Source organism: Colobus angolensis, unplaced genomic scaffold, assembly GCF_000951035.1.
Source record: "Colobus angolensis palliatus isolate OR3802 unplaced genomic scaffold, Cang.pa_1.0 Scaffold233, whole genome shotgun sequence".
Taxonomy (NCBI): domain Eukaryota; kingdom Metazoa; phylum Chordata; class Mammalia; order Primates; family Cercopithecidae; genus Colobus; species Colobus angolensis.
Window position 1 is genome coordinate 3,054,800 of NW_012115522.1, and position 11,913 is coordinate 3,066,712.

Consider the following 11,913-nt stretch of genomic DNA (forward strand, 5'->3'; position numbering starts at 1 on the left):
GCAAGCAGTCACACCCTATCTCACCTCTCTGTGTTTGTCTATGAATGCTACAAAACACAGTAGACCCAGTATTTTGAAACCAGATCAGAGCAGCAATGTTTGCGATGGTGTATTCAGCGAAATGCAGGGAAAGAATTTATTTTTCTGTTATATAGAAATGAAAATTCAAAGATCATACAAAAACAGATGCTAATTTGTTTAATGTATTAATAGTCTTTAATGTTTAATGTATTAATAGTCTTGGTTTAGCTGCTTCAAACCCAAGTCATATTTTAGTGGACCTGAATTATAAGGAACAAATTAAGACAGCCCTTTGAAACAGACCACTTAGAAGTTTATTTCAGACTAACTTTTCCTAATACTTTAGTGTTAACTTCCACACAGCTCGAATTTTACTTCCAAATAGTGTAGTGATATATGGATTTTTAAAAAATTATGTGTAACATTTTATAGAACTCTGCTGTAGAAAGCATGGACATTTGCGTTGGGAGATTTATTTTAGTGCTTCTGGTTTATTTGCACATTGGCTTGGGTAGTAGGTTCTGTTGACATTCAGAAGCTGTCAGAATGCCTTACCATTTTTCTTGGGGGAGGGGTGGGAGAAGGTGGTTAGTATATAATTGTTCCCTGTTCAATTTAAATGTGGGGCAAGGAAAGGAGGTAATTGCTGTGCTTTTGAATTCCAGTGGGTGTCTTTTGTCCCCGTGTTCATTTCATTTTGAGTCTATCCTCTTTCCCCTAAATAAAATTCTCCTTTTTAAGCTGCAGAGTTTGGCAGCAAAGTCACGGGAGAATGGGGCTGTCTCAGGGCGTCACAGTGGGATGAGACCCAGTGGCTTACACCGGGGCTGCCTAATATTATAAGCATCGCTCAGAATGGGTGCTGCTCAGGGAGAAGGGGAGACCTTCATGTTTCACTTAGTTTATATGATCTGAGCACACTCTGGCTGATTGGAGTTAGGGGGACTTGGAGGGGTCAGTCCAGAAGTGTAAGATGATCATGTGAAACCAGCCAGAAGCGGTGTCTCATTTTGCAAGGACCATGGGCCCGCCGTGCCAGGAAGTAACCTTTTCCACTCATACATGTGAATCCAGGAAGTCGGACGCAGTGGAAATGGATGAGATGATGGCCGCCATGGTGCTGACGTCCCTGTCCTGCAGCCCTGTTGTGCAGAGTCCTCCCGGGACCGAGGCCAACTTCTCTGGTGAGCAAGCGGGGCCCAGCTGAGTTCTGGGCATGACAGAGGCCCATGACAGATATCCTCTGTGTAGAGCAGCTAGTTGCCTATATCACCGGCCTGGCAACAGAATTTTCAGGGACTCCTCCCAGTGGCTCCTCTGACTGGCTGCATGCCATGGGGTTAGATGCATCTGTCATTTTTCCTCAGTTTCCTCAGCTGGGGAGGAGTTTCCTGGTGCATTGTGAAGATGGTTGAGCATAGGACTGAGCCACAGTGGCCTGTGAAGTAAGTTCTTCCATGGGAGTGGCTGAGCCCAGCACTTTGGTGGGGCCTGAATGAGGCCAGTAGAGGAATATTTGGTTCACAAAGTAGAAATATGCTAAATGGTCTCCTAGTGGAGAAAATTCATGCCCTCGTTCCACATGCCTAGTTCAGTCTCATAAATTAGTGTGAGCCTACGGGACAAGGACCCGGAATAAATGAGCTAAATTCTAAAGTAAGTCTAATTGCTTAATAAAAACCAGAGGTTCGACTTCAAGGCAAATTTATTAAAACAAAATGTATGTAGTTGCAACCCCAAAATACTTTATCAATAATATGAGGGAAAAAAGGGTTGCTGGGTATTTGTCAGTAGTTTGGCAAGACTGGTAGTGAACCTGAAGTTTTTTGGGAAATTCATGGCAGGGCTGGCCTCCCTTACTCCCAGGGAAGAACTTTTTCATTGGTGGACACCTAATTGAATTGCAAGCTACTTATAAGCTTACAGGAAAATATGGAGTTAGCTCTGAGTACATAGCAGGAGGAAAGTGGCCTTCATAAGTATCCCTCATAAGGAATCTCCCTAAATAGAAATTAAACATAAGGGAGAGAGAAAACTTACTTTTGTGACTCAAAGTTGGCTGCCAAAGGAAGTCATCGTACTATGAGGACACCTAGCTGTGTAGTCTAGTATTGCATGCCTGCTCTATTAGCACAGCCAAATAGGGAAGAGGAAACAAGTTAATTTCTAAGTTCTCAGGAGAGTTTAGGAGATCTGGATGGTTGGGTCAACAGTGGAAAGATCAGGAAAGTGTCCTAAAGGAAAAGAAAAGAAAATTACTGACTCCAGTTCCCATCAGGAGGGTATGTATAATACATGCATACACGAGGGCACATCAGCATAGAAGCATCTCACTGATAGGCCATCATCCTGATAATTTTAAGTCCCTTTGTAAAAAAAAAAAAAAACAAAAACAAATTTATTGTCTATTAAATTTTTTTTGGTGACAGTATATTTTTTATCTTGTAGCTGAAGTCAGTGGAAATAAAAGGCTTCGTTGGCCTAATTATCTTGAAGTAGTCTGCAAAGTGTGGTCTATCCAATGACCAAAACCTTGACTAAGAGGTTAAAAAATTATGCACAAACACCACCTAGTCCCTTTGGTTTCTGTGTGGTTAGGATGGCATGTGTGTTTGTATGTCTGTGTGTAGAAAACAGGATTATAAATATTTCCTAAAAGTTCACTCGTAAGGTCTCAGTGCCATGCATTTGTAGAGCAGTACTTTATTTTCATGCTATAAAATTTGTATTTATTGCCTGTGTCCTAGAAAAACTTATGATCAAAGATGGAGTCACTTATAACTTATACATTAACTTATAACTTATAGATAACTTTTTGCTTTATGTTTTGCTTCCTTTGTGTGCCAGTCAAAATCTGCCATACAGATTTCATGTGTTTGAGCCATTGTGAGTGGTTCCTGTAGGGAAGGACTGCCGCATTTGTAGGATGTGCCTGCCGCTTGACCTGCGCTTTGTCCCAGAGTACTGAGCATCCTAGATGTAGCCATGTAGTATTCTGCTCTCTGCCCTTCTCTCCCTGATTGTTTTCCTATCAGTGGATGTGTGTGGGTCTTTCACCTGTTGGCCTGTTTAATGATTCTTGTGTACTGCCCTGAATGTGTACCTTTTTTTTTTTTTTTTTTTGAGATGGAGTCTCGCTCTGTCTCCCGGGCTGGAGTGCAGTGGCCGGATCTCAGCTCACTGCAAGCTCCGCCTCCCAGGTTCACGCCATTCTCCGGCCTCAGCCTCCCAAGTAGCTGGGACTACAGGCGCCCGCCACCTCGCCCGGCTAGTTTTTTGTATTTTTTTAGTAGAGACGGGGTTTCACCGTGTTAGCCAGGATGGTCTCGATCTCCTGACCTCGTGATCCACCCGTCTCGGCCTCCCAAAGTGCTGGGATTACAGGCTTGAGCCACCGCGCCCGGCCATGTGTACCCTTTTTAAAGCACACATATAGATGTAGTAATCTCTTGGTTCCCAGGAAGGGACAGTGACAGCTGTGAGACATGACAGCGGTATCTGGGGAGGGAAGAGTTCTTTCTCCATCTCGTTCTTTTTGGGTAGGCTGCTTCTAGGATGTGAAATGTAAGGAGAGTCTGGACTGGAAACAAGGGAAGATGGGAGCCTGTGCCAGGTAGATCCCTGATGAGCATTGAAGGAGTCTGGACTATGAGCAGGAGGAGAGAAAGGCAGCAGGATTTTATCCTGGCTGCAAGGGATGTGCTAGTAGACCTTGGAATGCAGAGTTAGGGGGCTCTGTGGAACGCCCCTGTTGGGAGTTGGGGCTTTTGAGGACATGTAGCTTTTTTCCCTCTCTCTTGTTTTTTCCACATATCAGAATTTCAGATTCTCCTATATTATAAACTCACCTGGATTTTTGGCCAAGGAGTGAGAGAGTCTGGGTTGGGCCTGTGCAGCCTGCAGATATGCTGTTTAAAAACGGAAGATTCCCCATGTCTGCTGATGCCTATCCTCCTGCTCGGAGGCATTCAGGAGCCCGGCAGCTGCTTCAGGGCCACGTCAGGCACGAAAGCCCCCTGCCACCTTGCAATGATCAGAATTGCTCGCAGAGCGTGTGTTTCCTCCTCCAGACGTGTTACTTCCTGATTAAAGCAGGTTCCACCTGGGCCGAAGCTGGCCCTGGGAAATGTTGCGTACCCTCCTGAGAGTTGCAGAGGCTGTGTGGTTTGTTCCACCCCTAGGTTTCTGTGGACTGGTCTGAGTTTAGATGATTGAAAAAGCATTTTTCAGGAAAGCTGATCAAGAAGACCTTTAAGCTGGCCTCAGCTGTAGGAAAATGCTCTGGGTGGTACCCAACACTCTGGGTGTGCCTATTCTCAACCAGGCCTGGAGGCTGCAGAGGCTTTGCCCCTCTCCCTCCCCATTCCCCCCTTTATTTAATGTATAAAATGAGAAACAGGCAGCACTTTGGGAGGCTGAGGCCAGAGGATCGCTTGAGGACAGGAGTTTGAGACTGGCCTGGGCAACATAGCAAGACCCCATATATGAAAAATTTTTTGTTCAAAAAGAGAAATAAATTTCAATTAGGTTCTCTTTGTATGAATCGTATACAAAGTGAACTTGCAGTGTGTATCTGTTGGTCAGTGGTGACCAGGTGGCTATGGTAGGAAATGTCTGCGAGGGCAGAGCAGTTCTACCAAGAGAAATTGCTGCCGTGAATGAACCCCTCTCCATGTTTACTGAAGCTCAGAAGGGAGAGTTCGCCCAGGGACAAGCCTGTGAGCGTCCTCTCATCTTCTCTTCGTCTGGCCAGCTTCCCGCGCGGCCTGTGACCCATGGAAGGAGAGTGGTGACGTCTCGGACAGCGGCAGCAGCACTACCAGCGGTCACTGGAGTGGGAGCAGTGGTGTCTCCACCCCCTCGCCCCCCCACCCCCAGGCCAGCCCCAAGTATTTGGGGGATGCTTTTGGTTCTCCCCAAACTGATCATGGCTTTGAGACCGATCCTGACCCTTTCCTGTTGGATGAACCAGCTCCACGAAAAAGAAAGGTATGTGATTATGGTGTGAGTGGGAGCCCAGGCTGGAGTGGATGATGTCTGTGTGGGGACAGCCAGCCATGGAGGGAGGGGACCCTGCAGGCCTTACATAGTCTTGGGTTTGCTCCCATTTCGGTTTTCTATTGCTGCTTCTGTTACCTGGTAATACTCCCAGGATTCTCCTCCGCCTGTTTAAAGCCTCTTCCCTTTTAGTCTCCACCCCAATCCCTGCCTTCTTTCCTGTGCTCCTGCAGAGGTCTGCGTGGGAGAGGCCTCCAGTGGGTCTTAGCCATAGCACTGAGCACCGGTCTTGGCCACTAGGACCATCTCTTAGGTTGGGGCTTTCAAGCCCCTGGTTGTAAGTTTCTCTGGTCCCAGAGAACCCCTTTCCTGGAGGTTTTTGTTGGGTCAGGCCGGAGACAGCAGCCACTTTGCGTCCCCACTGGGTAAGGATGAGCGAGGGATAAGGAGAAAGACATATCCACTCACCCCATCTTCCTTTCCTCTAGAACTCTGTGAAGGTGATGTACAAGTGCCTGTGGCCAAACTGTGGCAAAGTGCTACGCTCCATTGTGGGCATCAAACGACACATCAAAGCCCTCCACCTGGGGTAGGTGTGAGCCCAGGGCCTCTAGCCTAGGGTCGCATGCAGGTGTCCCTCCACCCTGCCGAGTCCCCGTGACCCACAGCCCACAGTGCTTTCGGGAACGTGGCTTGCTGGAAACACCCCCTGGTGTCTCTTCCTGGCTGCCTGAGAAAGACATCCTGGTGCTGTTGATGGGAAGGGAGTTCTGTCCATCTTGGGGATGTGTCTTCTTGCCTCACTGCAGGAAGCAAGATGTTTTAGTTCTGGGTAGAAATGGGGTCGTTTGGTTCAGTTGTTGGTGAGACCCCGTTTCCAAGATGTTTAGTGACCGAGCACTGCACCACCGACTCCTCCTTGGGAGTGGGTCTCTGCTAGCCCCACCCTGGTGCCTGGGTCGTGTTCTGTGCAGAGCGACTTTGCAGGCTGCTAGTGGTAGGAGCTGACTCACAGCCCTGGGGAGAAAGCGTGACTGCAGGCAGGTGGGGCCAGAGAGGGCTCTTGGTCGTGCTCAGCGTGGGATGCTTCCTGTCAGAGGAGAGGTTGGCACATGTTCTGAGAGAGGATAAGCCTTAGGTGCCAGGAAAAATAATTCCCATTGATGTGCAGCACATAATCCTGGTGACACCCGTCAGGAGCCAGGCTCCTAGGTGTTCTCTTGGGCTCCATCCCTGGCTTGCTGGGTGGCCTCAAGCAATCACTTCCCTCCCCGCCGCGGTCCCCGCTAGGTTTGAAGAGGGCAGCGCACCCCTGATTATGCCGCATCTCCCTCTCACACAGGGACACGGTGGACCCTGATCAGTTCAAGCGGGAGGAGGATTTCTACTACACAGAGATGCAGATGAAGGAGGAATCTGCCACCGCTGCTGCTGCTGCCATGGGCACCCTGGTCCCTGGGACTCCCACCACCGAGCCAACTCCCACCCCCAGCATGACCGGCATGCCTCTGTCCGCTCTTCCACCACCTCTGCACAAAGCCCAGTCCTCCGGCCCAGAACATCCTGGCCCGGAGTCCTCCCTGCCCTCAGGGGCTCTCAGCAAGTCAGCTCCTGGGTCCTTCTGGCACATTCAGGCTGATCATGCATACCAGGTATGGGGCGGGGCTCGCTGGAGGCTCAGGCTCTCGCTGACTCATCGCGGGCCAGCTTGATCACAGGCTACCGACCACCCTGATGGAAGGCTGAGCCCTTTGGCCAAATTGCTAATCTCTTCTACAAAGAAACGAAACCGAATTCACTGCTTAATAAATGTGGGAATCCCTGGAGTTATCTACATCGGCAGCTGTCATGAGTGGTTGCTAGAAATCTAGCTGAATCCCTAAGTAACTGGTGATGGATTTGGGCGGGGACATTGTCACACCTCTGCTTCTAAGAGAGGATGGAGTCGTGTAGTTGGGCTTCCTACAGTGATGTCTAGGTCCTGGAATTGTGTTCGATGGAGAAACAGTCCAGCACGCATGTTTCGAATGCCTAACTATGGGCCAAGAATTGGACTAAGTAAGATTTTTGGGTAGAAGAGGACTTAGTTCCTGCCCTTGTGGAGGGCATGGTTCGGATCGAGAGAGAAATGAAGATGTAACTATGGTTAATTATAATAACTAGTGAAAGTACTGATTACTTAGAGGCATGAGAAGGTGTTGCAGGTACCAGAGGGACCAGTCTTATGCCCGTGTGGATGAGAAACTTACCACAGAGGGTGACGTTTAGGACGGTCTTCCCTGTGTGTAGTAGGTACTCAAGGAACACGCAGCTTGCTGTGTACTGATATTTCTTAAAATTCTTTTGTGCCGATTTTACCAGTCCCCAGGCCAGTTTGCAAATTCGTTATTAAAAGGTATCGCTTTCAGTGAGAAAGCCTTTACAAAATGAGCCAGCCCTCCTCCTCGTTAGAATGAGTGGCCGCTTAGTGATTTCGTGTTTGACCCGCTTGCAGCGCTGGCTGACCTACGGGGCCCAGACATGTGGCTGGTGTTTTCACAAATAGCCGTGAACCTGGATACCCGTGAGCACACTGCCACTCTCAGGCAGTTGCTGGGGGATTCCATATCTTATCCCAGCCATGCCCCCAAGACACAGAAGGCTTGGGGCCTCTTTTGGCACCTGCCATGGCATGTTCTTGGTAGGTGATCCAGTTGAGAAGTTAAATCTTCTGCAGTGATTAAGTCATGAGGGTGGCACGTAGACCAGCTCTGAGGGAAGGGTTCCAAGATGAGATCGGAGCCTCGCAATAAGGAGACTACTTCAGAGCATTGGATGATACTCCAGTGTTGTCCTCGGGAAAGCCGAGTGTGTCCCAGCTCTTGCTGGTCATTGCACTTATGCAGAGACGCACCTTCTGCTGCCGTCATGAGGCTGTGGGGATTATGGGCAGACTCTGAACACTTCCTGAGCTAGAATCCAGGCTGAGACCCTCATCTTCTGCAGGCTCTGCCGTCCTTCCAGATCCCTGTCTCACCGCACATCTACACCAGTGTCAGCTGGGCTGCCGCCCCCTCCACTGCCTGCTCCCTCTCTCCGGTGAGTGTGCTGGTAGCATGGCTGGGGCCTGTTATGGCCGAGGGCTCTCCCGCATATCCCAGGGCTGGAGGCCATCCCTTGGGCACAGGACACCTGGCCACAGGTCGATGGGGCCATCTTGCCGCCATCCCCCAAACGTGTTGAAGGTCTCTTTGTGCCGCCCCCTCCCTGGCACTCCCCATCTGGCCACAGCCCCTCGCGGAGGTGGAAGGGGGCACTTGTAGGGGATGTCCAGAGCAAGGAGGTTTCTTGTCAAGAAAATCGCCAGGCGAGGCTGGGGTCAGTGCTCCATCAGCCCCTAGTGCCCAAGGGATTTTAATCCCTAGTGCCAAGGGATTTAGGATTTTAATGCTGAGAGGAGAGGAAGGGGGAGAATGTGGAGGCTGTGTGGGCTGGGTCAGAAGTCTCAAGGCCACTGGGGACAAGGGCCATAGGTGGACCCCAGACTCAAGTCAGCGGGAAGTCATTTGGAACTCTACCTAGCAGGCGCTGGTCTTGAGTTATCTCCTGCAGGGCGGTGTCACATTGTAAATCAGATTGCCAGTGATGCCACTGAGACAGCGCGAGGCTTCCAGGCATGGCGGCTCTGTCCAAGTCCCCTGCAGGGAGAGTCTCAGAGGGGGCCAGGTCCAGTGGCCCCCTGTCCTTGTCCTCGGCTGGGTCCTGAGTGTGGCATGAAGGCCTGCTCCTTCCTCACTCCTGCCGAGAGTTCCCCTCGGCTAGAGTGTTCTCCCTGGGAAGGCGCAAGGCCTCCTGCACCAGAAGGAGCTGGGGATGGGTGGCTGCCTGTCTTTTAGGATGGCTCCCTCACCTTTACTGACTGTCTCTCTGCTCATGGCCCCTCTCCCCACACCCAGGTCCGGAGCCGGTCGCTAAGCTTCAGCGAGCCCCAGCAGCCAGCACCTGTGATGAAATCTCACCTGATCGTCACTTCTCCACCCCGGGCCCAGAGTGGTGCCAGGTGAGATGTCCGCTGTCATCCCCTGCCTTCTGGTTTCTGTGCCCTGTCTCCAGTGGTGTGGACGCCGACCCCGCCCAGATGAAGTCACCAGGGTTAGTCCCCAGAGAGGAGCTCAGATGGTGGACACACCAGATGGGATGACTATTTGGTCCTCAGAGCCTATGGCCCCTGGTCCTGGTGGCTTTTGCTGGGAGCTGCCCCTTTGGCCTCTGCTTGTTCTCCTAGTCCCACTTGGCCGCTCTCCGGGGCCCACCACCTGTGTGGGACTCGATTTGCATTCCTCTCTTTCTACAGGAAAGCCCGAGGGGAGGCTAAGAAGTGCCGCAAGGTGTACGGCATCGAGCACCGGGACCAGTGGTGCACAGCTTGCCGGTGGAAGAAGGCCTGCCAGCGCTTCCTGGACTGAGCCTTGCTGCAGGTTCTACTCTGCTCCTGGCCCTGCCAGCAGCCGCTGAAAAGAGGCCGACGTGTCACCAGTCCTCAGCAGAAACCGAAAGAGAAAGAACGGAAACATGGAGTTCGGGCTCTGTTGGCTAAGGTGTAACACTTAAAGTAATTTTCTCCCATTGTGGGAACATTTTATTTTTTAAAAAAAGACACACAAATATTTTTCCCCCTAAAATAGGAGAGAGCCAAAACTGACCAAGGGTATTCAGCAGTGAACCAGTGACCAAAGAATTAATGACCCTCCGTTTCCCACATCCCCGGTTAGGGGATTAGCTTGTGTGTATCAAAAGAAGGAACAGCTCGTTCTGCTTCCTGCTGAGTCGGTGACTTCTTTGCTTTCTCAACTCTTCCAGAAAGGACTGTAAGCAAGATGAATTACTTTTCTTAAAAAAAAAAAAAATGAGTTTGTGGCTGATGGGTGACTCAGAGCGCAGCACTGCCTGGCTGGGGGAAGAGGGGTTTGCCCTTCTCGGAGGGTACCTCCTGTTCCCTGTCTGAGCACCCTGCATGGAAGTCAAAGGAAAGCCCTTTCTTGGTGACAACAACGTAAATCTGGGTTCCCTCAGACATTGGGTTGCACCCCAACAAATATTAAATGACTTCTTAAAGCCCAGAGAAAGAGATTTTTTAAAAGACTGTTGCCAAAAAGCTGAGCCAAAAGGCTGATCAGAATTCACTTTTTGGAATGTGGCAGTTAAACACTACCTTGACCATTCTCTTTCCTTGAGGAACTCCTGGAGGGTTTGAGCGTCTGGAAACTCTCTGCTCTGACCTGAGAAAGCGCCCTCCTGACGCCTCCTCCTTCCGGTTATGGAAAGGACGCCTCAGAAATGTTTTGTTTTCTTTTATGATGTATTCAGAAGCCTTTGCCGATTGAAGTTTCCTTTTATTTGGGTGGCCGGGAGAGACCCAGGGAGGTTCTTGGAGGTTCCTTTCTGTCTCCTGGCCCCACCAGGGATTTCCCCATTTCTGTTTGCTGCCTGAAAGCAGGATGAGGAAGGCCAAGGAGAGTCCTTGCACCCGTGAGCATCAGGATGAGGAAATGACAGAAGGAAGATGTGGGTTTGGGTTAGTGGCTGCTGGCGTTTCGGCCCTTGGTGTTTCTGGAGCCTCTGCGGATCTAGGAGAGCCTGGGCTGTGTGCAGGTCGATAAGCAGAGCTGTTCTTGTAGAGAAGGAGGGAGGTCTAGGGAGTTTAGCGCCATCCCAACCAGCCGTGCGTGAAGACAGAGTGAGCCACGCCCGGACGGCAGGACACGTTTCTGTTTTGGCGTCTCACTTTCCTCCTAGCATGACTTATGTGGGGATTCCTCAGGGCCTGCTGGAATGTGACCGCCCGCTGCCCAGCTGCCTTGGGTACAAGTCCTGGCTCTATGTCCCAGCTGTCAGGGGCTCAGGGAATCCTACCCAGCCACCTGTCCTGGGATGGAGTGTCAGCACCCACCCCTTGGTCATCATCGAGGCCGTCCTCCCAGTCCTGGGTGAAGGTACCTGGGCAACCAGGGCTCCCTTGGCCCCTTCACGCAGGAAATAGACATGTGCTTTTTAATGCAGGACACTTTGAGTGTTATAAAATCTGTAGATCTGGCAGTAGGGGCATGCTTTTGGGAAGGGTGTAGTGCCCTAGGTTGGTGGCAGAAGGGACAGACACTTATGCACAGGTGTCTTTGGTGATGGGGTATATTTTTATAACTTCGTAAAAAAAATGTATATGGAATTCTGTCTCTTGGTAAAGCTCAAAGCCAGGCTAGCCTGAGGTGGTGCAGGGCTCTGCTTCCTGTCCCTTTGACCTCCTTGAGAATTAGAAGCTGGCAGCTGCCGATGGTGTTTCCTGACCCATGTTTCCTGACCCATGATGGTGTTTCACTTCCCATGACGATCCCCAGCTTCAGATCCTCGTGGGGAGGGAAGGGCGTGTTCTTACGCGTGGGCTCAGGAGAGCCTTCCCTTCCCCTCTCTGTCAGAGTTTTCACTGCCATCTCGTCATGAGAAAGCTGTTTGAATTCCCCCCGCCCCCAGTTTCAACCGTGTAGATATAACTGGATATACGGATTTTTCTCTTTGTGTGGCAGGCTTCTTAATGCCATTGGTATACAGGGCAGGAAAGCAAGGAGGAATAAAGGGAGGAGCAGTTTGGAAACCACGGTGGTTTTGCTTGTTCTTGTTACTTGGTTTTGGTGCCGCCTTCCCTGCCTGTGCTCATGTCCCTTCTCCTTGGCGCTGGCGGCCTCCTTGCCTCCCTTTCACCCACGCTGCCATCCTGTGGCTGTCGTGTTGGTTCTTCATATGTGCTCTGTTCTCGGGGTTGCTCCATTCATGTCTTCTTGGAGGGTGAGGGTGGCTTGGGAACTGACCCAGTGATCACACCTACTTTCTGCATCTTTGTATCTCCCTCCTTCCCAGCCCACC

General features: G+C 50.6%; 1 protein-coding gene across 2 annotated transcripts in view; it reads left to right on the forward strand.

The window, feature by feature from the left end:
* ZNF395 (zinc finger protein 395) overlaps positions 1 to 10,417 on the forward strand; it is a 39,842-nt gene extending 29,425 nt beyond the window's left edge. For both annotated transcript variants that reach the window (XM_011944562.1, XM_011944561.1), the window contains exons 4-10: positions 1,096 to 1,205; positions 4,775 to 5,010; positions 5,508 to 5,608; positions 6,362 to 6,671; positions 8,005 to 8,097; positions 8,955 to 9,058; positions 9,353 to 10,417. In XM_011944562.1, coding sequence (XP_011799952.1) covers positions 1,096 to 1,205; positions 4,775 to 5,010; positions 5,508 to 5,608; positions 6,362 to 6,671; positions 8,005 to 8,097; positions 8,955 to 9,058; positions 9,353 to 9,464 — 1,066 coding nt within the window. In that variant the 3' untranslated portion in view covers positions 9,465 to 10,417. The remainder of the gene's footprint in view (positions 1 to 1,095; positions 1,206 to 4,774; positions 5,011 to 5,507; positions 5,609 to 6,361; positions 6,672 to 8,004; positions 8,098 to 8,954; positions 9,059 to 9,352) is intronic.
* Positions 10,418 to 11,913: the final 1,496 nt, after the last annotated feature.